The sequence below is a fragment of the Pelmatolapia mariae genome, linkage group LG18, assembly GCF_036321145.2.
Source record: "Pelmatolapia mariae isolate MD_Pm_ZW linkage group LG18, Pm_UMD_F_2, whole genome shotgun sequence".
Classification (NCBI taxonomy): Eukaryota; Metazoa; Chordata; class Actinopteri; order Cichliformes; family Cichlidae; genus Pelmatolapia; species Pelmatolapia mariae.
The window spans coordinates 12,097,895-12,125,087 of NC_086243.1; the positions used below are offsets into that span (position 1 = coordinate 12,097,895).

Below are 27,193 nucleotides of genomic sequence, written 5' to 3' on the forward strand. Positions count from 1 at the left end.
GAGCTTTCCAGCTGCTGCTGCTGTGCTGAACTGTGAGCTACTACAACACTGCCAGAGTAGGACGGGAACAGAGATGACTCCTCTCTCACCTTGTGCGACTTTTTCTTCTCTGGAACTAAATACTAAAAGAGGACTGGTGAATAAGAGCGCTCTGCCTTTTCCTCTACCTCCTATTCTTCTTGTTTTTGCTGCTTTACTGCAGCCGGACTCGGACTATAAAGAACTAAATTATTACAGCAACTGGAAAAACGGCTGGACTTTGTCGCTGGCTGAGGATCGGGAGGGGGGGTCAGTTGGAGGCAGGACTCTGTGTGTTTGGGGGGGGAGCGGAGAGCAGGTGGAGAGAAGAGGGAGGGAGTTTAGGGTTGGGGGGGTGGGTGGGGGTAATGGTGGTGTGAGGATTGCGGGCTGTGGTTGGGTATGCCAGTGCCACGTGTCTAGCCTGGCACCTCTTGCTTCTCGACTCGAAGGATGTTGGACCGAGAGTCTGGCTGAGCCTGTCCGGCTTCCCTCTGAACCTAAAGTGGGGTGAGTTTTGCACTGTGCAGCGTTCTGTTATCACAGTAACTCTTGAACCTTTTTTATTAAAAACACAATGTCCTTATTCACAAAGCTTTGCAGTGAATGTGCGTTTGCTTTCGGAATGTCGAGGGGGGGTGGAGAGGATAATCTAGACTAAGGTTCAAAAGCATGCACTTTGGCATTCAAGGCTGCAAACTGGACGTTTCGGTGAATTTTTTATGCTTTTACCCAACTGTATTTAAGCGTCTGCAGGACATTACTCAAAATACTGTCCATTTATGGACATTTATGAAACGCTGGTACAACGTCGGGCCTCGCAAACTAGGCCTGTGGTTATTGAGATTTGGACGTTTTGGAAAATTGCCCCAAATGCCTTGTTACTGCCATACCACGATGAAACTTCCATCAGTCGTTGTGCCACTTTCCCCTTCACTCTCCACCTGCTTCTTTTCCTCTTTGACATCACGTCCAGGGAGGTTAGTAGGACCATTGTCCTTGATTGGTCCACAGACCACAGATGTCGTACTTAATCTGGAAACCATAATCTCTCTTTCTCGCCCGCCCCGTCTCATCTTCCAGCATTGTTGCAGTTTAGCATTTAGCATTTTTAAATTTCAGCCGCTCGAAACTCGGCCAAAATTGCCCATTAATTTTTCCACGATTTACTGTGGATTTTATAATCAAGTGTTTCCAACATGTACTCCCAAAAAATATAGATTTTTTTTTAAAATTTTTGGTTGATTGACCAACAGACTTCATTTATTTACTTTAATCAAACCTTTAATACTGATAATATTTAGCATTTTAAGACTGTTGTGTCGCTTTTATAGGATATATATTGCGCACTTGCGCTTGGCATTTAATTGGGCCTTGCAATCGGCTTTATCAGAGGATGTTCGTTACATTTCCATGGACTGACCTTTTTGCTATATGTGGAAGCTATGAGATAAGTGACTTCAAGGGGTGTAATATGAATTGTGATGGTTCACTGTGGTTTCTCAGTTGGCTGTCCATTCAACGTTCCCATCTGAAGCAGGCTTGGTACAGTAAATTTGACAGAAGTCGAAATATTTCTTAGGCAACACAGAGCTACCTTTTTTCTCTCTGATGGAGAGTGAACTGTTGCAGAGGGTTCTGCACGTCTTAGAAAATTCTGGTCGCCCTACAGTCGAGGTGCAGTCCTTATTTTCCTTTGCATGCCAGTTCAGCTAAAACCTCTTTTTTGGGGTTCTGTTAATCGTACGTGCTGTTGTGTGAGTTGAAGGGACGTTCATTTCACAGGAAAACTTATTGTTCCTGTGGAAACTGTGACGAGTCAGTTAAGGCTGTGAGTGTGTGAATGTAGAGTGGAGGGAATGGAGGCTCCTGTCCAGGGACCCAGTCTGCTGTTGGTTATGACGCAGCAGCATCATCCGAGCTCTCTGTCCTAACCGAAGACTGCACAAATGCATGGAGCTGTCGCAGTTCGCCATTTTCATGCACCGCTTTAGGCTTCGTTTCACATAGATATAAGCCGCGTTAATTATTGCCATTTATCGAATAGATTTGACCTTTAATCCTTTTTTTGAATTGTTTTTTTTTAAATAGTTTTATTTACTTTAATTTTTTCGACTAAATTTTAAGTCTTTTTACTAATTTTTTTCTTAATTTTTGCGCTTTGTATTTCTTACAGGTCGGTCATTATTCCTGCCCCAAACATGTGGGATATCTGAAAGAGCCAGAGAGGATTAGAGACCTTCCCACCCTGGCACTCGTCCGCCAATCAGGCCACTTGATTTGACCGTGGAGAGCCAACGACACGGGGCCCGTCACTGGGAAAACCCTTTTCCAGGCTGTTCCAGTAGCACCCAGCCAGCAGGTTTTTGCTGCTTGAAAAAGCATGTTGCCAACGATCTCCCTCTGCTCCATCATCTGGCTCAACCGGGGTATCAAGCTGAGGAAAGTGCACCAGTCCACCAACACCGGTCAGGTGTAAAGCCGCTGCCACTGCAGACACAAAAGCAGCAGAGCTCCTCGTTATTAACTTTTAAAAATGCTGCTGAGCTTCGGCTGACTTCCCCTCCTTTCATCCCCCCGACCCTCTAAGCCACTGTACCAACACCAGACTCTAGTAACTCAGCCACAATTTTGGTTTCGGAGGTGGATTTCTGTCTAGCCTAACCCTGTTGTTACAGCGGGACTCAGGCCGATCCTAAATCCTCGAAGCGGTGGCCATTTTACTTTTTGCCTCTGTCACAAAATGGCGGTGGAAGGTTTCCAGTACCGTGCCCTCTACACTTTCACCAAGGACCAGGACGAGGACTTGGATCTGCAGCCTGGAGACCTCCTTACAGTCAGCAAGGCCTCTCTGATGTCCATGGAGAACTACCAGGAGGGCTGCGTGGAGCACCCCGAGCGTCTGGGCTGGCTCCTCGGGTACAACGAGCGCACTAAGCAGAGAGGCGACTTCCCAGGGACGTATGTTGAGTATGTGGGCCCCATCAAGATGGCACTCCCATCGAGTCAGCCAAGGTCCCAGCGACCCCTGCCTGCAGCTCCCAGACCAGAGTCACCTCAAGGTAGGGGGCACTATTTAGATCATTTTCTTTTTTTCTGTTTTTTTGTTTGTTTTCTAGCAGCCAGTGGTGAGACGCTCACGGCACATCACTACTGTAAACTAAAGGTGGCCTTTAAAGTAAAAAAGATAATATAATAACAATGAGAAAAGAGTGAGATATCATTAAATTTTACTTTGTGGCATTTTTTAAATATCAGAGTAATTTAACTTGCACATACGGGGATGTGAGCGACTAGTCGGGTAGGCGTTTAATCATTGATCCCCTTACTCGTACGTGCCAGACATGCTAGCTGATTAAATAAATTATTCTTATTTTATTACTGTACAACAGCCACTGTTTCAAAGATGTTACAATGCTGCTGACCTCCACCCTGACAGACAGTTACTGCTGCATCCTGCGCGCTCTCTGAATAGAAGTTGTGAACGAGTAAAGGTGGAACATAAACAGATGATGCTAACGAGCGCTGTTCTGCAGTAGTTTGATGTAAAAATGAGTGGCTGTATGTTGGGCGCACAATTTGGCGACATTTAAAATATGATTTAATTTACGAGGAAATGATAAATGGTTTCATTAAACTCCTAAAATATAGAATTTTTTGGGCCTGAATTTAAATGTGTCCATTTAAAGTAGTTTTAAGTGTTTCCTGAAGGGTTTTCTGCCTCTTAGTCAGCTAGTCTCATTTTTTCTTGTTTAAATGTCTAGCCAATTAGTTAGCAAAATATTCAGTGTTAGTTTGTTAGTTGGCCTTGAATGTGCAGAAAATATTGATGCAGAAATTTGCTAAATAATAGTTTGTTTATTTTGCTCCCTTTTACCTTTTAAGAGATGTTTGGTAATTTTGAGCTTTCTGCATTTGTTTTTGTTTTTTGAGGTGGGGAGCTTTTTGGTCTTTGTTTGATGAGACAGTGGGGAGAAGACAGGAAAACTGGGAGAAAGACCAGGGGGAGACACACAAACCTGGTGCTCCTTCATTAGCCTTACAGTGTAGAGATTTCTTGATTTTCTTTTTTTTTTTTTTAGGTCTAACAGTTAAAATCGCTTTTTTTTCCTCCCAAAGTTTTAAAAAACCCCCACAACTTCTCGCATGCCCAGCTGTTAGCATCAGCTAGTTTGGTGTACTTGATGTTTTGATAAGGCTCTCACATTTGGCAGTGACCGCCAGTTGACCCTTTAATCTATACTAAGTAAGCTTTACCTCTTTGTAAGCGTAGCCAACTTAAGTCTGCGTTGAATAATAAAGGGCTAATCCATCGACTGACAAGACTCTATCAGACTCTACTGGTCTGGTATTGATGGTGTCTGTCTTTGCGGCTCTTGACGCAGGAAAACTTGTCTCTGCAGTGCACAAAAATGCATGCTTCTCTTTTGCTGTGACCCCTCCAAGTGTAATCAAGAATCACAAAGGCTGGAGGGCCTGTTGATGCTGTTTTCAATTGGACGTGCCTGGGTTAAGGATACTGGGAGGATTTTTGGCACTTTTGACAAACTGACGTTTTTATAGGTGTGTTTTTAGTTTGTACAAATGAGGAGTTATTCAACAGTAAAAGGAATACAATAGCCTTTTTTTACTCACGGATAATGCTCTGCTCTGTCACACTCCTCTTCACTCCCATGGCTTTTATTAAAGTACTGACATTTATTAATAATGCTAAGAATCTGCTCTGAGCTGCAGCAGCTTCCAAGTCAAACATTGCCTTGGCATGCACTGGTCTACCTTAGCAAGCTCAAGTTCAAGTAAAACTTTGATTTGTGACCAAAGTTCCTCCACACTCCCAAGATTTCCATCAATTTCTTCTAATTTGCACTTCATTGCTTTTGGCTTCAGCTGGTTAATTTATTGCTTCCTTGTATGGGACGCCAGAGAGAAAGGTGTACACAGCCAAAATAGATAAATAAAAATTTTATATCATTCTCCACATAAAACCACACATTCCTCTCCTTATTCTCTGTAATTCCTTTTTGCTCTTTTTTTTTTAATGACAGATGTGCTAGTACCACTCTGAGCACGTAGGCTGTGAACTCTGAATTACCTCTGGTGTATCCAATTGGCTGATCATGGTGTATGGCCAAATACACGGGGGACTCATTCAACTAGTGTGATTTTATTTCTCATTTTTCCTTTTTTATATCATAGCTGTAGCACAAATGTCTGCAGAATTATCAAATTATATTTTTTCATGCCGATACTTAAATAAAGGCTGAGTGAAGGACATGAATTAGGGAATAAGCAGGGGGCTTTCTCAAGCAGAAGCAGGTAAGGACATACTGTAAGTATCCCCGTGCTTTGACTGACAGTGAGACAAACCAGTTGGGCAGCTGGCGCTTGTGTCTGTGATTTGGAGAGACAGGGGCAGAAGAAGCAAGTGAAATAGGGGGAGAGAAAGGGGGGAGGTGTGGGTGAGAGGGAGGCAGGGCAGTGGCTCAAGGAGGGGTAGTTCGGCTCAGCACCAAAAGTGCATTGTACATTAGAAATGGCCAAACTTTACAAATATCATCTTCATTTCCTTGAAAGAACAGAGGCCCTAGACTTGCTGTGAATAGAGCTATTGTTGCTGTGGCACCATTTGCTATTCACAGAGATGGTAACATTACCAGTACCAGGCCTGGTGGTTAGGGGAGTTGACTGCTTTACAGGCTTGAATGCAACTAAGAACAATTCAACCTCACTACAAGCTGTTAAACTATAATTTATTTGTGTAGAGCACAACAAGAGAGGTCATAGCTTAAGTGAAAATTATTATATGCGATACACTCACCTCTTCTCTGTAATCCCTACTTTTACAGCTGTTTACTTACTATAGTGGCTAGCTAGTCATTTTTGAGCATAATTTTAGACTCTAAAACAGGGGTGTCAAACATAAGGCCCGGGGCCAGAATCGGCACAGCAAAGACTCCAGTCCAGCTCACTGGATGTTTTTGGAAAATGTTAACAAGGGCATAAATTAATGGACTTTAAATTGTATTTTCATAAGTTTTCCAACTTATCCTACTGATAAAGACCTTCCCCACGGTCATTCTTACTACATCAAAGGAATTAAATAATAGGTAAGCAAATAATTTAGTGAAAAAACAGGAACTCTTATCTATCTAGTATAGAATGCATGTTTTCACAGTATGTTTTCACAATGTATCCACACTAAAATAAATAAGATTTTTTGACTGGGAAATTTCTGTGAATTAACAAAAGCTTTCTGCTTTATAGTTAAAGGGCAGTCTTAGTAATTTTACACATTTATTTCTTACAAATTAAGCCCAAAGACTCATGCTGTTGATGTGTTTCATTTACTACATCATCATTTGTTTATGGTGTAGAAAACCTGAGATGTGCTGTTGTAATTGCTCTACTATTTCCTGTATTATAAACGGAATTAAATATGCAGTTAGACTATGTTACAGTGACAGAAAGGAGATTTTACACTGGTCTGGCTCACTTAAGATCAAATTGGCCTGTATGTGATCCACAATATAAAATGAGTTTGGCTTCCCTGCTCTAAAAGCTATGTTTGTATTTTTATGCTTTTATTTTTTAGGACTAAGTCTGTAATATGTCTCCCTTGCTCTCCTCATGTGTGTACAAAGTGGTTCATTTACACTTGTATGGTATTTTTTTGTTTGGTTTTATTCAGATATTTGGATTTAATTAATTTGAACACTGCACACAGCAGCTGGAGAGGAAATGTTTCAGCCTCATGCAAAAGCTTGTAAAATTCTCAGAACCCAAGTGTATTTCTTTTATCAGAAGTCCTCCTGTTAACCATTATTTTCGTCTCCATCTGGTGAAAGAAACCAGGTTACGCATTTGCATTTGAGAAATTGGGTTACCGTAGAATGTCGACAACAACTTGGCTTAAGTACATGCAAAAACTGCGTCATTGTTTTTCAGCAGTAGCGAGTGAAATGCAAAACGGAGATTTCTTGCTGGCTAAAATATGCAAACAGCTTTTCTGCTTTTTAAAGTGACATTGCGAGGGTAGGCTTAGCAGAGGGTGTCATATAGAGTGCAAGCATTTTGTACCCAAAAAGAAACAGGGGGACTTCGATAGACTAACTGACTCACACTCCAGATGTGCTGCTCTGCATTTTGTTGTTGAGTTTATAGAAATTAAATGTAAACAGAGAAAAAATGGACTCAAGATATTTCTCAACCTGCGACGGTAATGAGTCTGAAAAAAGGGTTTTTTTCCGCCTCTTTGCCTTCCTTCTCTCCTCTCCCTGGCCTCACTTTAACTGCCTGCTGAAGTGAACCATGGCTTGGCATTTTTGCAAACTCCTCCCTTGTTCTCCTACTCGCACCCCCACCCCTCTCTCCTCCCTCGTCCTCCTTCCATTTCTGCAGCTCTGATTCACATACTCGTCTGATAGTGTCTCTGAGCGGCTATAAACCATGTTCACGAAGCCAGTTCTCTGAAAGGAGAGGCCTCTCCTCCTCACTTTCTCTGCGCCTTACCAGGAAAACACTTTCAAAGAACCCACACGAGAAGGGTGGGAGGGGGGTTGAGACAGTAGAAAAAGACAATGGGAAAGTTATGGAGAGGCTGGAAAGGGAGGGAGGCACGGGTTATAGGGTAAGCCAAGGCCACCCTATCCAACTGCAGATACAGAAAACCAGCTGTACTTTCTTTTCTTTGCCGATCGTTGTGGCATTCTGCAGCTAGAGAAAATGTTACTGCCATACAGGAGAACTTATTTAGGTGCGAAATTGTGTTATTGACGATTAATAGCTTCAGTGGCTTCAGTAAATGAAATGTTAATTTATGTATTCAGTGTTGGGCCTTCGTTTATTTTGTAGCATGTATTGATTGACCTTGTTGACTAGTGAAAGCACAGGAAGATAATAAAGTCGTTCAAATTGTGGTAATGTGTTTGTAAATGACTAAAAGAAGTCACTCAAGGTGCTGTGGGAAAAATAAAAAACGTGAAAGGAAAAAGAAAAGCTGGCGAGCTGTGCCCACTCTCCACATCGATGATGGCTGCAAATGGATTGACATAGAAAGTTAAAAAATTTGTGTGTATTTGTAGTCGATTCTAGCAGTTTTTTAAAAATGTGTTAATAATGATAAATGATTTTGTATCATTGATCTGTTTAATTGTATCTTTATGAATTAACAGCCATGTAATAATAAATGATCTTACTAAAGCATTAAATATAATTTTCAGTTTTAGAAACTGTAGCAGTGTGCACTTACAATAAAATTTGACGTAACCCGATGATAGTGTCTCTTTTCTCTTAGTACATGATGTTGTACTCTGTTTGAGGTAGTGTCAGAGTACAAACTTTCAGCTGTCCTTTAACTTGCTCAGCATGCATTGTAAATATTGCACAGTCATGCTCATTTATTTGTGAAAAACCAAAATTGTGATTGAGATTAAAATTTGAATAATTGTGCATGCCTATCTGTGCTGTTGCAGTACACCTGTAAAGGTTATAATCAGCTTGGTAACAAATCTAACTGGCGTTACCTGATAACTTAGAACGCCATCCTCTTATCTAAATATGGTAACGTCTAGCTCCAAATAAACAGTGTGATCCTAACATTGAAGCTACAATGCATCACACCCAGGATTGAGTGGTGAGAAGGTGGCTGTGTTCATCTTTTATGCTATCTATGTTTATTTTGCATGAAACAACTCCCAGTCAGCCTACTCTTACGGGTTTCACAGAAAGTGTCTTTAGTGCCATTTGTCATTCTTCCCAGTAATACCTGGAGGCCAGTAAAACCAGACTGAGCACTGAGAACAGATCACCTCCATTTGTTGAGTTTTCAGGGGCTCACTACAACACGTGTAGCTTTGAAATATGTTGTGACAGAGGAGTGGATGGTGTGCCCAGTCATGATGCATTGCCTGTCAACATAGTTGGAGTGCAGTGAAGACATGTAGCGGTGAAACCCGACCAGCAACTTACACAGTGTTACCCACCATCTGTGAGCCAGACGCCAACTGGCCCTGTCACCACTGCACATAATATACGCATTCATGGTATCACTTGCCATGGTTCAAAATGCGAGCAAAAATCTATCCCAAAGTTTTTTTTCATTTTAGCCTCAAATATTAAGTGCATTTGGAGGGCAATCAAACCTTTTATAGGAATGGAAACACTTAAGTTAGGCTTCCATACCGACCAAAGGCCAGTGTTTATCTGTGGTTTGACATTTACTAATGTTGGGAAACTCAGACAGGCAGAGTTAGTGTTTCGATGGCTAATTGAAACCAGCAGTTTTACTTTATTGAAACCAATAAGCGAGGATGAAGCAGTTCAGCCTTTTCTACTTGCAGGTTGATAGCGATAGTAGGTGTAGTTGCAAAGTCAACAACGCTCTTCTGACTCCATGACCGCAGAGCTCCAAGTCTCTTCTAACATTAAGATCAGCACAAGAACTGTGCACTGGGAACTTCGCGGTCGTGTGGGTGGCCCAGTGCTTTTGTCCATGTTGTGTTTAATGTAAATGGTTATAAAATAACATTTGTTTGTTTTTTTTAAATAATGAATGCTTTTTCTCTCTCTTTTTTTTTTTTTTTTTTTTTTTTTTGTAAAGCTTATCACATATTATTGTTGCTGTTGTACTTGAAAGCCACACCCTAACTTAAGCACTGTTCAAGAAGACATTAACCTGAAACCAGCATGAAGTGTTTTGCATGAGTGTTAGGCTAAAGCGAGGAAATTCCAGAGGTTTAATTCGACCTGGGAATTCATGCTGTACACGGAGAAATCTCAGCTTCTGACACAGAGCTCTGAGAGGGAGAACGCAGCACAGCCAGCTACATATTACATAAGCACACTGATCGAGAAGATATCAAGCAAATATTTTGCTTCACATAGCTTTGCTTTCTCCAGCCTACTCTTGCCTGTCTTAGGCTTACCTCGGACTGAGCGAGTGAGTCAGTGCAAACATACAAATACTGGATTTGCAACACTGATCTGACCTTCAAATTGTCAGCTTTGTGTATAGAAAGGTGGTTACATTACACACAACACTGTTTTTGTTTTTTTTCTCACTTGCACACATCTAAAGCCCGACTGCAAACCAGATAAAAAAGAGCCAGCTCGATGAGAGGGGGACAAGGCTGCAATCCAAAATGGCCAACAAGTATAAAGAAGACGAAGGGCTGTCGGTGCCTGCGAGAGAGCTGGAGACACCGCTAGGCAGAGTTTCCACGTTTAAGCCGACATGGTGGCGCGAAAGAAACAGCGAGAAAGAAAAAAACAAGAAAGAGAAAAGTCAAATAAAAACTTAAATTAAAGAGGCCTAAAGGGGGTTAAAACAAAAAGGAGCAAGAGAAAAAAAATCCACTAACAGGAGAGCAAATGAGAGAGAGCGAGTGAGACTAAGAGACATGGAGGAGCGGGAGAGAGAGCAAGGAATGTGCTGACGCGGCGTTTCTTGTCTGAACTCCCCAAATTAATAATCAGCAGTGGTTTAGCCGAGCCGTGCCAGGAACAGGAGCCTACTGCCAAGCCCCGGCCAGGCCAGGCCCTCCCTGCTCCCAGACCCCCCTCCACTACCCCTCCTTAAAAAAAGAAAGAAAGAGAAGGGGGAGAAAAAAAGAGAGACCCAGCTCACAGGCCTGTTCTGGGGCCGAATAAGAGGCGCTGCCTGCCTGTTCTAGCTGGGCCGAGCCTGGCACACTGCCACAGGGCTTTTGCTTGTTCAGGAGTTTTGATTAAATCCTTTATTGTGCTCCACTCACGCAAAGAGCTAAGGCGAAACACTGAGCAGGACGGAGTGAAGGGGAGGAGAGAGAACGAGAACGGAGAAAAGAAAAGGGAGAAAAAAGAGGGGGAGGGAGGGAAATGGGATCTCCCTTTTTTTTCTCCCTCTAGCTTTCTCCTTTCCTCTTTCTCTCCAACTGAAAAGATGTTTGATTTAGTCTGTGGGGAATTGTAAAGTAGATAAAGTTTTTTTTTTTCTTTTCTAGCTGCCTCTTTTTTTCTGGTGACCCTTTTTACTTTCACTCCTGCATGAAATCCCCTTTCTTCCTTTAGTACAGTCAGTAAATTGTTCTGCAGTTATTGTCATATCCCATCATTCAGATTTGAGGAGGACAATGTGTCCCAGCCTTTGACATTTCTGTCCATTTTTAATTATTTATAAGAAGTGTTTTATTTTGTTTATTAAATACTGTGCAAACAAATGCAAAATAAATAAATCCTACGGGGCTTTTGAAAATGGCTGAGCTTGTGAAATAAATACCCAGTGTAAACTCCCGTTATGTTTTATTGTGTTCCTCATAGGTTTTGTACATATTATGAACATATTTCGTGCTCTGCTTCTCTTAGTGCTCGTACTTAACAGCGGGGTTTGTCAATGTAGCAGTGTGACTGAGATTTGTGTTGTTGTTTCAGCTGTTCCTGTGCCGGACCTGAGCGAGCAGTTCACACCACCAGAGACGGCTCCCCCGGCCCTCGTCGGCCTCATACAAGCCATAGAAAAGAGAGGTATATTCATACAAACCAGCCAAGATATTCATCTGTTGTCTGTCACGCTGCCTCTGCTGTCTTTTCATCTACGTGCGACTGTCTCCCTCTCGCCATCTGCTTCTTGCTTTCATGCCAGCGTTTGCACATGTGCAGACATGCAGACAGTCGCACAGAGGTACAAGTGCTCTCACAAGCTCATGCGCATTCACATTCAGTACATATAAGTTCAGTGTGGTTTAACTGCAAGCAGACCCGCTAAGAGTCCTGCGCAGTGGGTTTGATTCACACCGTGTTATTAACAAATAGAGCTCGGTGGGACTCCATTCACAGTTTTGCCTTTTTTTTCTCTCTCTTCCTTCTAACTTTCTGTGTCATTCACACCATTTCACAAACTCTTTCATGTACAGAATGTTAAAAAGTTGTGAAAAAACTGCTTCACGGCTTCTTACGGCTTTTTGTTGTCCAAGACGAGCTGTTTACCCTCATGTAAGACAAAGAAAAGCTAAATTGTGACGGCGGAGGCGCAGGAACAAATCAGACAATTTGTCTGTGAATTGAGTTACATAGTGTTGGATAACCAGACAGCTGCATTTAATTTACTCAACATTTATGTGTATGCTTGAAAAAAATCCAGCATACTGGTTATAATAATATAATAAGTATACCGAAATACATAATATACAATTTTATACAGAAATACTGGGATGCATGCACTGACTTGAGAGCGAAACAGCTAATTAAAAGTCAAACAAATATTTATTTTCTTGGCTAGATAAATAAAATAAAACATACTTGTCTCACATGTAATTTTAAACAGTGTATCCACACACACAATACAATCAGTACTAAGTTTCGTTGTATCATATTTACTCTTATAAGCGGGCTTGTTCTGTTTTTAAAAAGTATCAGAGTATAGAGCAGAGTATATTTTATACCTAGTCTAATATGTTTAGAATTTGAATATATCCTTTGCGAGTTATTATCACTAACAAAAAATATGAATTAAATTTTTTTCATCATCACAGCAAGAAAAACACAAAATCCTGGAGCAAGAGCAAGATTTTCTACTCACAGGGATCTACAATAAGCTGTTTGTCCAAAAAGAAATTTTATTTTGGCAAAAATGAGTTGAACTGAAACGTGATGATTAGTGCTGAGAGTGAAATAGATGAGATGACCACAGTTTGGAAAGAAAAAAAGTCTCTGAATCCCCAAAATTAAAAAAGCAATGGATAACTTGAAAATTCAAGTCCACCACTACAAACATGTGAGCCCTTCTTCGGTCTTTAAGATGTTGCTTTCGAACTTTGTGGGCCGGTCACATTCTCTCTGTTGTTGGATACAGTACTGAACTGTCACGTATTTACAGACATTCAGCTAGTAATGACACACATTATCATTATTATTTTTAATTATTGTTCTTGTTGTTGTTACTTCTAGATTTCATAGTTACACTTTGCCTTCTTTTTCCATTTCCAGCTTGTTGCACTGCGTTAAATTATCTAGTGCAAGTCCACAGCCATAGAGTCAGAAAACAATCTGTCACTACTTCTCTGTTTTCCATCTAAATGTGTCCTCTTTGCTTCTTCGTTCCTTCTGAACACATTTACTAAAATTGCTCTTTCTGTCTGTCTCAGGTCTGGATTGCAAGACATTGTACAGGACACCTAGCTCCTCAGGTTCAGATAGTCCGGTGTACAGCCTGTGCTCTGGTGAGTTACATTTTTCATTTATCTGTTTTAGACATTATTTGATCCTTTTCTTTAACAGAACTTGGGTATATTTGGGATGGTTTCTCAGCCTGCATGCTCTTCAGCAGGTCCAATTCAGTGATTTAAATAAGAAAATCCACTCCAGAAAATAACTGAAATAACACAAAAAGTCAGAACAAAATAAAAATAAAAGCTAATTGGAAAATACCAAACTAATCTAACTAATTTCCTCCAAAAAAATCCTTTTTGTTGGTCTCCAGAAGATACAGTTGGTGTTAGGCTTCAGGGCTAGTTTCATAGCTTAGAAGTGGAAAAAAACACCAAACACTGACATGATATGTTCGCTCTTGTGTACTTTCCTTGATTAAACTGCCTTTTTATTCCTTAAACTTCTCCCCGATGCTTGTTTGAGTTTTTTATTCTAACAAACTGCACCTTTTGGTCTTTTGCTTTATGTATTGATCATCCAGAGAGTGACGTGGTTCAGAGGGATCTAGGTTTCCTGTCTGAGAGCGTCCTGCAGTACCTGAGAGACCTTCCGTCACCTGTCATCCCTGCCTGTATCTACCCTCACCTACAAACTGCTCTCATGCAGCAGCAGGTCCTACAGCAGTCAGCAGGTACATCAAATCACAGATCAAAAATCTTAAAGTTGCTGCTTGTATTGACTGAGCATGTAGTTTTTCCAACAGGGACAGCGTGTCATCTTTTGTGCATTTTTTTTCTCTTTTTACAATAATGTTAACAGTACATATTAAATATTCTGCAGCTGCCTGCTAAGGGGAGTTAGGTTTATGCAGGTGCAGTATGAAAAGCAACCCTAGGACCCGTTTGAAACAGTCATTGGTGTCTGCGTGATGAATTAGGCGTTTCAAGAGAAAGTCAAGTTTGCACAAGTTGACGTTCAAACATTGACAGCATGACTTACAATGAGTGTTGCCTTAAGCTTTAAAAAATGAATCTAAAATCCCGGAGTATTCACCGGAAAATCTGCAGCACACACAGTTTGTACTTAATGGGCTTAAACGTGAACAAAAGAGCTGCATTCAGGACCTTATTGTGCCAAATCTCTTTCTATTATCAGCAAAAGAACATAATTAATAAAAGGTGAAACCATCTCACACTGGGGTATATTCTTGTTTGTTTTATTGAAATGGGCTCACATATAACTATAGGAAAAACATACGCCGAATGACTGATTAAGATGGAGATTTTATGGGGTGTAATCAAAATGGCAGTACAGTGTTATAGAACAGCACACGCACAAATGAGCTGCTGCTGCCATTGTTTTTGTGGACAGAAAGGCACCTTTCAGTGCTTCAGTGACTATAATTTAAGCGAAAGAATTGCACAAGGACTAAACTCAGCCTTGTGCGCTGCTGTTTGAGTTCACTCTGATGTCAGCATTGAGAGAATGGAAGCAGGAGGGCAAGCTCCCTGAGGCATGTTAGATATGCTTCAGCTGATTCTCCTCCACACAAAGGACTCTCTGATTTCATTTTTGATATATATGTTTGTCCTGTTTTCAGAGAAATGCACTAACCACATGCATTTTAACTACCAAATACAGTCAAATGCACTCCTTATATTCTCCTTATTCAGCCAGCTGTAATAAAGATACACAACTGAAGCCTACACAGTTATTCACAACGTTTATGCCTCTCTCAGATGGTGCGGTAGCTGGAAGCCACAACAGAGAAGTCAGCCTGGTGCTTGAGAACTCCACCACCGTCCCTCTCCATCACCGTCTCACCCTGCAGTACCTCCTCACACACCTGGCTAAGGTCACTCAGGCACAGGCCAGCAATGGCCTGGATACAAACACGCTGGGAAAGATCTTTGGCCCCCTGCTTATCTGGACCGGCCCCTCTACTGCTTGGTAAGTAGGGTTTTTTTACTTTCATGAAACAAATGTGTAACAAATATGTAAAGGTGAAATGATGATAAAGAGTTAGCAAATCTAAATCTACATGTTGGAAATTTGAACTGTTGAATGGCAGGTTTCCAATGGATGATGAGTTCCCCGCCTTGGTGGTGGAGAAACTGCTGATAGAGAGAACTACAGGTCAAGACCTCACTCCTCCAGGTAAGTTATGTTGTTTTAAGACTGCTTGGATCCATTCCTTTATTATAAAATACTGCTGAAGGAGGTCCGGGTTTCTGACGTGTTTGTGTCTGTTTGCAGTTCTCCCAGCGAAGCCTGTGAAGTCAAAAATGACACCATCAGCCATGACAGACACGAGCAGCCTGCTGAATGATGCCGAGTGGTACTGGGGCGAAATATCCAGGCAAGTTTTGGGCTCGTAATATTGATTTTGTTTGATGTATTGTTTAAAGAAATGTCTGATTAAATGGACACTTGTGACAGATCCATAAAGATTTCTATGTTATTGAAAATACTTAAAATTAGTGAAATCATGTTAGTATTTTGCATCTAGAAACTTAGCACAAAAAGTAAGTTAATTTGTGTTTGGTCTATTATTTCTTTGTTGTAATGATGCTTCTTGGCAATAAATATTACACCATTGGAAACTTGTTTATTTTCCCTTAAATGGTGCCACGTTTATAATGAAAATACATTTGTGGGTCGAGCAGCAGAGTTGAGCATGTGGCAGACTTGCTAAATCTTCTCTGCCAATGGCAAACAGCTTATTCTGCTACTGACTCTTGTTTGAGGTTGTCTAGAAGAAAGCGCTGAAGAAACATATTGGTAATTTAAGAATTTATTGATTTAACAAACAGGGTGCTCAGTATCATGTGGAAGACCCATACACAGCCACAGCTGCCTGGCACCCCTTCCTCTTGCTGGTCACCAGCTTGGTCACACACTGCTGCAGGATGGCATCGCACAGCAGTTGTGGCTTTGTGTAATTCGTATTGTTACAACAAAGAAATAGTCGCCCATAGACGAATTTATTTTTTGTGCTCAGTTTATATACAGTCTGCAGCAGCTCCTATAAGCTTACGGTGAAAAGTAACTAGTAAAAGTATCATTTCAGCTGCTGATGTGTCTGCTAATCATCTTTCATTTAGTAACTAAGCATCCATCTTTTTTTCCCTAACCTTATGTTCTTTGTGACTTAGTGTGATATTCTTAGCCTGGGGGAGAACATTTAGCAAAAAAGCCAGACTCTCCTTCCACAAGCTTCACCCATAGTCTTCCAGACTTTGTCATACCTTTTCATTTCTTTGCAGTAGTTGCTTAAACCTGTACTTTTGATGATGACAGTATTTAAAGTATCTGTTTTGCAGTGTTAACTTTAAAAACTAGAGTCAATCAAAATCCTGAAAAAAGTGGGACATCTGATCAGCCAAGAAAATAATGACCACTGGGGGGTGCTGCAACACACAAAACCAAGTTCCTGCTTGGCCTCCTCGTTGCTTCTTGCAGCTATCTAAATATGCTGCTATATTTCCAGAGAGGAGGTGAATGAGAAAATGCGAGACACTCCAGACGGCACCTTTCTGGTCCGAGATGCTTCAAGTAAACTGGAGGGCGAGTACACTCTTACACTCAGGTGAAGTAACAGCTGTATAATACTGACTTCAGATTTAGTATAGCGATAAGAAAATGATATATAGTAGAAACAAACCAGGCCTTTGCTACTTGACGGACAACATGTATTACAGTACATCGTCTTATTTACTACCATGTTCTCTTGGCTCCTGTCTCCGTCTGCAGGAAGGGGGGGAACAACAAGCTTATAAAGATTTATCACAGAGATGCGCGGTACGGTTTCTCAGAGCCTCTGACCTTCCTGTCTGTAGTGGAGCTCATCAATCACTACCGCCACGAGTCACTGGCCCAGTACAACGCCAAGTTGGACACAAAGCTTCTGTATCCCATCTCCAAATACCAGCAGGTGGGTGAAGCTGCACATTACATTAAAATAAATCAGCTGTCATCACAAGATGTGGATCATCCAGCTCATAATTTTCCCTCATTCCATTTACAAATCGAGAAAGATGTTCATTAATAACAAGACAAATGTAGTTGGTCTGAATCTTCAGTAAGTGGTGATCTTGCTGTCATCTGTGTTTCATGTGGTAAAAAATCAGCTGGTGAAGGAGAACAGCATAGAGGAGGTGGGAGAGCAACTGAAGATCTATCATGAGCAGTACCAGGAGAAGAGTCGCGAGTACGACTCTCTGTACGAGGAGTACACACGCACCTCGCAGGTTTGAATAGCACACATACTGACAACCACAAACAAGAGATGTATTTCAGAGTATTATAAATACTAAACTAGCATAGTGCATAGTGTTTGTTGATATGATCAGTAACAATATGCGGTTTATCCTGAAGATAAAATGGAGCTGGATTGAAACGTCTCTCTCTGTCTCAGGAGCTGCAGATGAAACGCACAGCCATTGAAGCCTTCAACGAGACCATCAAGATCTTTGAAGAGCAGTTTGAGACTCAGGAGAGGTACAGCAAAGAGTCTTTAGAGAGATTCCAGCGTGAGGGCAACGAAAAGGAAATACAAAAGTACGTTTGTATGCATAATTCTGTTTTTAGCACAGATGCAAACAAAGCTGCTATATTTAAACAACATTTTGGTGATTTGAAGGTATAATGTTCTAATTCTTGCAAATTAGAATCCAGAGCAACTCGGAGCGTTTGCAGTCTCGTGTGAAGGAGATCCACGACAGCAAGCGTAAGCTGGAGCAAGACCTGAGAGAGCAGGTGTCTGATAACAGAGAGATTGACAAGAAGATGAACAGCCTCAAGCCAGATCTCATGCAGCTTCGCAAGATCAGGGACCAGTACTTAATGTAAGTAAACTTTTATCCATGCATGAAATTGAACTTTACACATTCATATATTTATTCTGTATACAGTTGTGAGAACCTTAGATGTGCACAGGAAGTAATCTGTAGGTCATTAATTCTGTTGTCCTCTGGTTTTTCAGATGGTTGACGCAGAAGGGGACGAGGCAGAAGAAGATCAATGAATGGCTCGGTATAAAGAACGATGCTGATGAGTAAGTGACGGCTCCGCAGCTTGTGCTGTCATGAGTGGAGGCAGCTGCACCTCTGACAGTAATGAAGGCAGTAGTTAAGCTCATTGTTCTGTCCAGAGTTTCTTTCCTGCTTGATAGTTTTTGTTCATTGCATCTTCAGCTCTTTCTCACTGGAAGAAGATGAGGGCTCACCCCACCATGACGAGTGTACCTGGTACATGGGCGACATCAAGCGCACCCAGGCTGAGGAAATGCTGAGAGGCAAATGCGATGGAACCTTTCTCATCCGTGAGAGCCAGTCACAGAAGGGCTCTTACGCCTGCTCCGTAGTGTAAGTTTGTATTTAACCCTGTGAGGTCTAAAGGGCTTTTTCACACCTGTGGTTTGTTTATGCTGGTCCGAATCATTCAAGCTTGTAAACTTGTAGCTTTTCCCCGTGATTTGGTTTGTTTTCACACAGAGAAGAATACAAGTGAACCAAAATGTGTGACTACCAACTACGTGAGAATGTTCAGTCTGCTCATTTTTTAAGCTCAAACTTGCATCGTACACCTGGTATAGCCTGGTATAGTTCGAATAGAGGTCAAATCACATTCACACCATAAACAAACCGAGTTTATTTCAAACCGCACCGATATCACCTCCTCCGAAGGGTCTCAGTGTTGTTTTGATTCTCCCCCGAGTGCTTTTACTGTGATCTTATTTTCACAAACGAGGAGCACAGAGGGGGAAAATGAACCAGAGTTTGATTTAAATGGACTAAACAGCACAGGTGTGAAAACATGCAGTTAAAACATTTTTATTTATAATTGAAAATGTTTGGTTGTACCAAAAAATGTGGCTGGAAATCACTTCTTCTTCTTCACACTTGTTTTTGCCACGTGTTCAAGAAATTATGTGAGAATAATTATTCTGTCACTACTGCAAATACAAGGCTAAATTCACTAGTGTAGCTCTTTTTTGTAGTTAAGAGCAGTACCTCTAAAGGTGAATTATTAAGAAATTTGAATTCATACACAACCCAAAGTGTTTTAAGGTAAGAAAAATCTATTTTAAGATTAATCCAGTCTCATAAAACCGAAATGCAGAAATTCAATTCAAATACATTAAGTTATAAAATAAAATTTAAAAGGAGGAATAACTCAAGTAAATTTTCTACAGACACTGAAGTTAACAGTTACATTACTGGTGGGTTTGTGAAAGACTTTTAAGACTAAGATCACCTCTAAACACGATCTCTCTCCTTGTCTCTAGCGTGGACGGTGACTCCAAACACTGCGTCATCTACAAGACAGCAACGGGGTATGGATTCGCCGAGCCCTACAATCTGTATTCGTCCCTCAAAGACCTGGTGCTCCACTACAAAAATGTCTCCTTGGTCCAACACAACGACCAGCTGAATGTAAATCTAGCCTACCCAGTCCTGGCCCGCTCCCAGAATCAGAACCAGCACCCCAGATGAATTATTCACCAGCAGCATAGGACACCAGCCAGAGTTGGAAAATTAGACACATGCATTGGGGGGGTAAAAAAAAAGAACTCTGGACAATGCTTGTTCCTGTGGCAGGTAAAACAGACTCAATTGCCAGGATTAAAAAAAAAAAGAAAAAAACATGTATTTTTGACCAGAAGCTGATGCTAATTTCCCACACTGACCCGAGTCCAGCAAAGAGCACTCCTTGCTAACAGCATGGCTTCATAATAAGCACACTACTACTGATAACGAAGCACTGTACAGTTAGCCTGGCTGATGCAGTCAGTTAAAAGCTGATGAGAGTGGTGCATTAGCCAGCCACACTGTCCAGTGTCGGTTATGGAAAAAAGTGAGAAATTCACAAGAACATTCATTTATTCAGGAAATAAGACTAAAATACATCAAAGGAAGGCACACACAATGGGTCTTTTTCTAAATCTTTGAAAAGCGGAGAGACCAGATGGTGGGATGATGGTAGAAATTACAGGAGCTACATTTGGTTTTTTGGGTTTGTTGGTTTTGGGGGTTTTTTTGCCTTTAATGCGAGATAAATGTCCACAGACAAAGGCCCGATCTGTCATTCCCAGACTGCCTGCAAACTCTCCATAGACAAAAGCCTGAGCTGTCATCCGAGGAAATTACTGGCTTGCCTAAACCAGGCTGCTCGTTTCACACCTAAAGGTGGCTGAGAAAAACAATGGGCTGGGAGTGTAGTCACTGGAGACTGAGGGGGGGAAGGGGGTGAAGAGGGTTGCTGTTTCAGGGTTTTTTTTTTTAAAGAAAAAGATTGATTCAGTTAAAAGCTTGCTCAAGTGCCATAGTAATAGCTTTGAATGACCACAAGCCTGTGTCACTAGAATAAGGGGGCACGTCGAGGTTACAAACCGAAAGAGAAGGGGGGGGGGAGTAAACGGTTGTCGACATAGACAAAGCTACAGCTTTAAACAAAAAAAATACATACACATAGGTATATTTTTATGAAATGATCTCTATTTCCAACAGCTTTGGCTTGTTGCTCTCTTTCTCAGTGGGTGTCCTTTTGATCTGACGAGGTACAACGTACAGTGATTGCTGTATAACAGGATAAAAATGCATGGTACATATTTGGTGTATTGTGAATATAGAATTGGTTTTTAATCACAATACACTAGATGGAGAGGTACATTGATAAATGCAGTTCCACGTGATTCAGGTTTCCTTTTAAAATGGAAATGGTGGAAATACTCCTGCGTCTCTTCGTTTCAGACTTCTTTCTTCATCCTCTGTAATACTGTAGCACCTGTAGCCATTGACTTAAGGCACTGTTAGTGCTCCTCCTATGTGTCTTGTTTCTATATGCTAAAGACACTTGCAGAGCATCGACCTATGTGATTATTGTATCTCGTGTACTGTATTTGCTTCATCTCTAGTTAGATTAGACTGTTTCCGTGGTACAGTGTCCTTGCAGATGTTTATTGTTTTGGAGGTTTTTTTTTTTTATATGCAAATTTACTCACGGTACTTCTTCTCCCTTGCGCTCAACTGTTCATTTCATCACAAGCTTGACTCACAGAGCTGTAGAACATTTATGTACAAAAAGATAAAAGAAAGAAAGAAAGCAGTAATATAAATCATGTACAGTATATTTCAGACACACATGCAGCCTGTGTATGTGACTTTATACGGTTCCTTCACAGAAGATTTGCTATGCTTTTAGATTCTGTTTAAGGATGCAAATTATCCATCTTAATGTGAGCCAAATGAAGGATGTCTTTTCATGTAGCAAGAATGAAAAAAGAAACAGTCCTTTTTGCCATTTAGCATGACCTTGGCGGTCTAAGAGATTATCCGGTATGTTATGCATGGAGTCCTTCATTTGGGTTGTTGTTTATCTTTTTTTGTTTGTTTGTTTTAACTTGGATTAGTGGTTGAAATTGTGCTTTTTGTAGTGAATATACAGTATTCACTGGCATGTGGTCTTACTATGCACAACACGGTTGTATGCGTATAATATGTTTTAGACTTGGGTTCAGTTCCCTCCCGGTGATGTGGCAATGAATTTCTCCTATTTGTTTCTCCGTGTTGGCTCGAGGTGTAGATAGTACTGCCTCCGTTCAATGTCACGTTCAAAGCACAGCGGCGTAGATGCAGGGTTACTCAGTTATTATGATGTTCTCAATGAAAATGTGGAGCTGAAAAGAGGCGTCAAATGATGCTGCTTTTAAACTTGACTCATGTAGTTGGTGGTTTTTTTCCCCGGATGAACAAATATTAATATGAATCTTTCACATTTTTACATTTAGTAATCTGAGAAAGCCAAAAAGAAGAAAAACTATTTTTGTAGTGGGGTATAGAAGAGTCAGGGGTCATTAACAATAGAAAATGGGAAAAAAATGTGTTTTAAAATCTTGGTCTTATTTTGGTTCCTTTTTGTTGAGAGAGAGAGAAAAATTTACACGTTCTTCTTAAATTAGATATTCGTCTACTCTGCTGGTGATTAGTTAAAAGTCATCTGAGCTAGACCCAAGCTTCAAACAAACGCAATGCTTTTCTATTTCTGAAATGTTCAGTTTCAGACATCAGGTAGCAACATTTTTCCCAGACATACCAACCCAGTCTTCTGATCAAACCTACCTTGACCTGAAAAGTTTTAATCATTTTGATTTCAGTCAGGACGAATCTATTGTACTGTACTTTGCACAGTTCTTGGCAAGTAAAGGACCCCAAGAATTAAAGTGGAGGTGACACAGAGGTGCTTCTGATTAGAGGGCTATTAAAAAAAAAAAAATAAACGTACGAGTGAGAAAGATTAGAAGTGCCTTTAGTCGTTGCGATGAGGTGGTCGTCTCCCTGTTTTCATTGGAGCGTTGCTGCGTAAGACGATGCCACAACCACAACCACATCTTGTGCCCCACCGTTCACACATTTGTCATTTATCAAAACAAAGGTGTATCTGGCAAACGAGTGTAGTTGTTGTGTGTGATTGTGAGTGTCTGTGTGTGCGTGTTAGAGCAAATCTGAGCTTGTTATAGATAAGAGAGTGGCAGATATTAGCTGTGCCTCTTTGGTATTGCATTTATAGTTGTTACATATTCCTTCTTTCTGTAGTGGGGCCTGTACAGTAGCTTGGTGCACCCAGGCTAGCCTACTTCAGTGGTTTTTTTTGTTTTGTTTGTTTGTTTGTGTGTCTGGTGTGTGTTTGAATAAAACTCAGAAAAGATATAGAAATGTGAACAGTACACATCCGTGGCCCAGACCAGTTGTTTAAAGCTCATTTGGTAAGCTCTCAAGCTAATGCATGCAGCAGTTCTCAGTGTTTTGTATTAAGTTAGTAAACAGATGATCTGATTAAATCATCCACCGTTATTCAGTTTGTTGGACCAACACTTTTGTGACTGCACTTTTTTTTGTTTTTGTTTCACACACTCAGACTAGTGTGTCGCCCAACTACCGTAAACTAACAGACAATGGTGATGCTGAGTTGTTTATAGTGTTTTTAGTTGATAGTTATTCATTCAGTATATCAGGAATGATTGACATTTTCATTATGATATCAGAGTATACAGTGAACAGTATATGCTTTTGTTGTTTCGCAGTCAACAACTGTCTTGTAAATCTGATGCTTTTGACTGATTGCAATGTTTTCGTTATAGAATTAGTTTTACTATGTGGACTGTGTAAACTCTGTAGTACTTTTCAAAGCTACTTTAAGGAGAGCTGCTAGCTCATTATGCAATTCTCATCCGCACAGCAGAAGTGTCCAGCTAAACATGAAAAACATAAATCTTCCTTAAAAAAAAAAAGAAGCTTCAGTTCATCCAGGTTTTCACTTATTCCTTGTGGTATTTAAACATGCAAATAATTGCAAGGTCACTCTTTCTACCTTTTTATTTGGTTCTACACTGTGTGGACAAGCGTATTGCACAACACCACAGGTGTTTTCAGTCTCATTGACACAGGTGTATAAAATCAACCAACCAATCAGTGTGCCTTTGCAAACATTTGTGAAAGAATGGGTTGTTCTAAAGAGCTCACTGAATATGGCCATGGTGCCAAAAGAGGATATCACTGTTACAACACCAACAACCTTTGTGAAATTTCTTCCGTCCATGATATTCAGCTGTGTTTTTATTCCAAAGTTAGTGTCAGATCACGCAAAGTTACAGAGTCACATGGAGTGCATAAGTCACCGAGACTCTGCTGACTCAGTTACTGTGGTGCTCCAAACCTCCACTGGCATTAACATCAGCACAAACTCAGTGTATTTCAGTTTGCAGTGACTCTATACATTATCCAGAGTACCCACAACTTTCTTTTTTAGAAAAGTGATCCTATTTAATGTTCTCTGAGCACTACAAATGAGGTATTTTCGAACCTCCTTAAACCATTTTTCTCCAAAGCATGGGTCAAGAAAACATTACATTGTGGACGAGATATGGAAAAGGTGGCCAACTGTAGCGTTTCCTAACGAATACAATGGAACATTGTTTCCATTCGGGTGAGGACATAAAAGTGAAACTACATGCATGGCTGATGCCACAAGGAGTCAGTGAAAGCAGTGTCGGGGATTTTCAAGGTGATTTTGTGTAAAGCATTTCTAGGGAAAGTCATGCTAGTGGAGTCAAACTTTAACCCAGAACTGGTTAGCGTGACACAAGTTAATGAAAAAGGTGGTTCTGCTTCATTTTGCTCAACTTTTTAGTGTCTGAAAGAAAAGTAGAAATGTAGAACTGAACAGCTTCCAGCATCACTTGTTATGATGTACATTTTTGCAGTGTGCTTAAACACTTTGGTACGCCATGTTATTTACACGTTTATTGGCTAGAAGCAATGCTAGCTGCAGTGAAATGTGGTCGCACAGTGAGACGGGCGTGAGAAGAGCAGGCGATGAAGACTTTATTGCGCTTTGACATGGAGTTGAAACTCTCAAACTCAAAGCTTTCATCCCGCTTCTCTATTAGATATGCATCTTGGAGCTTCTTGAAAAGAAAAAAAAGCAACAAAAAACCATTTTTCTATATGAGACATAATCATTCAAGGAATTAAATATTTTTTCATCATTCTTTGGTACACTGTAAATGATAAACCTTGAAACGGCCTCATACACAAAGCACATCTTTCACTGACTACAAAGAAACACATATTTGTTGTCTATTAAGGTTTGAAGAATGAGAGATACTAGAGAATAAATATTTTCAAATATATACTTAGATATCTATATTTTTGGATGATTTAATTCTGATTTGGTTGGCGCTTGAAACGAATCAGAACGAGGCTTTGATGTGAACACTTTTAGCTCCGTGGCTGCTTTGCAATCGAGCAGTTGTTGAAATGCAGACATATTTACTTACCCGCTGCAGCGAGCTTCATCAGGATCACCAGTTAAAACTTGGTTTGGTTACAGTCGATCGACATTCATGATTTTTACGCATGATTATCAGGTGTGTTCGGAGGATGAAGCAAGCTCATGTACATGTGTTAATATTTACAGAGCTGAGTCTATATGTTAAATGCAGTCCTGGCTGCTTTGCATTTTATAAAATATTAGTTGTTGGTTGGTTTTTTTTGTTTTGTTTTTTTCTTGTTTTGTCTTTTGGAAGACAGTTTTTGTTTGTTTTTGATTTTTTTGTTTGTTTGTTTGTTTGTTTGTTTGTTTGTTTTTGTGAGTAGAGGCAGTGTTAAAAGTTGCACCACAAAAGATACACTCGATGCTGCTGCAGAGATCTGGCACAGATTGGACACTGATGCTGTAACAAAGTGATCCATCTTACCACTCGGTCTTACTGCGCCAGATCTCAGTGGCTGCTGAAGGTTTTTTGGGGGTGGGGGGTGGATATGTACTTACAGCCAGGAAAGAGAAAAAAAAGAAAAAAAACTAAACCTGACGCTGAGGAAGGTACACGACTCAACGGTTCACGATTGCTCCTCTACTTGGAACAATGATGGCATTAGAAAGTGATCTTTTATGGTGCCTGAGTATAATTCTTTCTATTTTGGCTTTTTAAAAAAGCTGATAGATTTGTCTGTCCAAGTGTTCTTTGTTTTGTTTGTTTGTTTATATCTTTAATGATAACCTTACAGAGCCTATAAAGAAAAAATAAGCTAGCTTGAATTTTTTTTCCTCTATACAGAAAACACAAATACAAATGTTTACAATATGTAATTAACCAAATAGTAAATATGCGTTTGAGAATCAGTCTGTCCCTCAAAGCGGCTGTGATAGATTGATTTGTATTTCTTTATTTCTTCTGTCATTTTAAACTTGAAAATGTTATGACTGCTTGTTCTCTTCCCCCCACATTTCACTTTGTTCCTCTTTTTTTTTTTTTTTCTTCCTGTGAACAGTGCTCCCTCTATTGCAAAATAGTTACTCAGCAATGTAGTTGAACTATTTGTCTGTCAGTCTTTCTTTACCTGCTGATTTCTTCACCTTACATTGAGCCTTGTATGTGCTGAATCCTAACTTGATACCCTGTTGCATTTTTTGCTGTTTCTGTCGTGCACAGTATGGTGAATTCGACTATGAATCTGACTGATGTATCTGCGGTAAAGGATTCAAAGAATTTCATATTGTGTATTAGTAAAAAACAGAGGAAAAACAAAAGCGCCACTTGGTAAAAATACTTGAGTACGGATTAGTACATAAGCAAAGATTAGAATTCAGGAATAACTATCTAAAGGCATCTTATTGTTGTTTTTTGCACTACGCAGCAAATGATAGTCGAATAAAAAGCTGAAATGATTGCTCTTTTGGTTAGTTAAGTAGTTTTTAAGACCAAAATTCAGCCAATATAGTCGCAGCTTGTTCCGCCTGTGTGTTATTTCACTTAAAAAAAAAATCTTATCATTCTCTTTGTCTATATATATGCTAAGAGCAGCACTTTCCTTTCCCTTTATGTTTTTTAAATCACACTGTCACTCCTCCGTGTGGAAAGTTGGCATTTGTTTGATTAACCTGATGTGAATGTTGTAGTATCGTTCACTGGTGTACAGTAGTTTATATTGCCTCACATTCTTCATGTTGGAGGCAACATTGACGGTGGTCCATGTTGCAACAGGCTGGGCAATGTTACACAGCAGCAACAATTTAAGAGGCATCACCACAACTTTACCCTAATCAGAGCACACATTGCATTGCAGCGTTGCCCACCGAGTTGCCTCTTGAATCACCGGCTTCAGCAGACATACAGCTAAAAATTATAGTTAGTAAAGATGTGGCCGTCTCTCTCACTCAAAAACAGTGAACAGATGGACCGTCAGATAAAGCTACTCTACACCAAAGTGCAATTGAAGGCAGAGGGAGCACTGTTGTTTCAGCCAGTAGGGTCCTACTGGTTGCAATGTGCCCGACCCAGATGCATGAAAAGATGGTTATTCTTCTTCTCTTGTGTTATCCTCCCTCCGTTTATCTGTCTTAACTCAGATGCGGCATTTCTTTCTTTCTCTCTCATGTACGGCTTGCTTCAGAGTGGTATGTCCTCAGACAGGTACTCTTTGATCTGTACAGTTATTTCTTTAGGTTAATGCAATGATTTTAAAAAGACAATAAAAGATATCTAAAATGC

The 27,193-nt window shown here is 40.4% G+C and overlaps 1 protein-coding gene across 1 annotated transcript; it reads left to right on the forward strand.

Annotated features, from left to right (window-relative positions):
- The first annotated feature begins 411 nt into the window (after positions 1-411).
- On the forward strand, positions 412-27,193 carry pik3r2 (phosphoinositide-3-kinase, regulatory subunit 2 (beta)). Its single transcript, XM_063461547.1, has 16 exons — positions 412-528; positions 2,195-3,080; positions 11,425-11,517; positions 13,137-13,211; positions 13,682-13,831; positions 14,880-15,090; positions 15,212-15,297; positions 15,397-15,503; positions 16,635-16,729; positions 16,894-17,074; positions 17,271-17,390; positions 17,558-17,700; positions 17,811-17,987; positions 18,125-18,196; positions 18,336-18,506; positions 19,430-27,193. The coding sequence occupies exons 2-16, from the start codon at positions 2,762-2,764 to the stop codon at positions 19,635-19,637; spliced, it is 2,208 nt and encodes a 735-aa protein (XP_063317617.1). The 5' UTR covers positions 412-528; positions 2,195-2,761; the 3' UTR covers positions 19,638-27,193.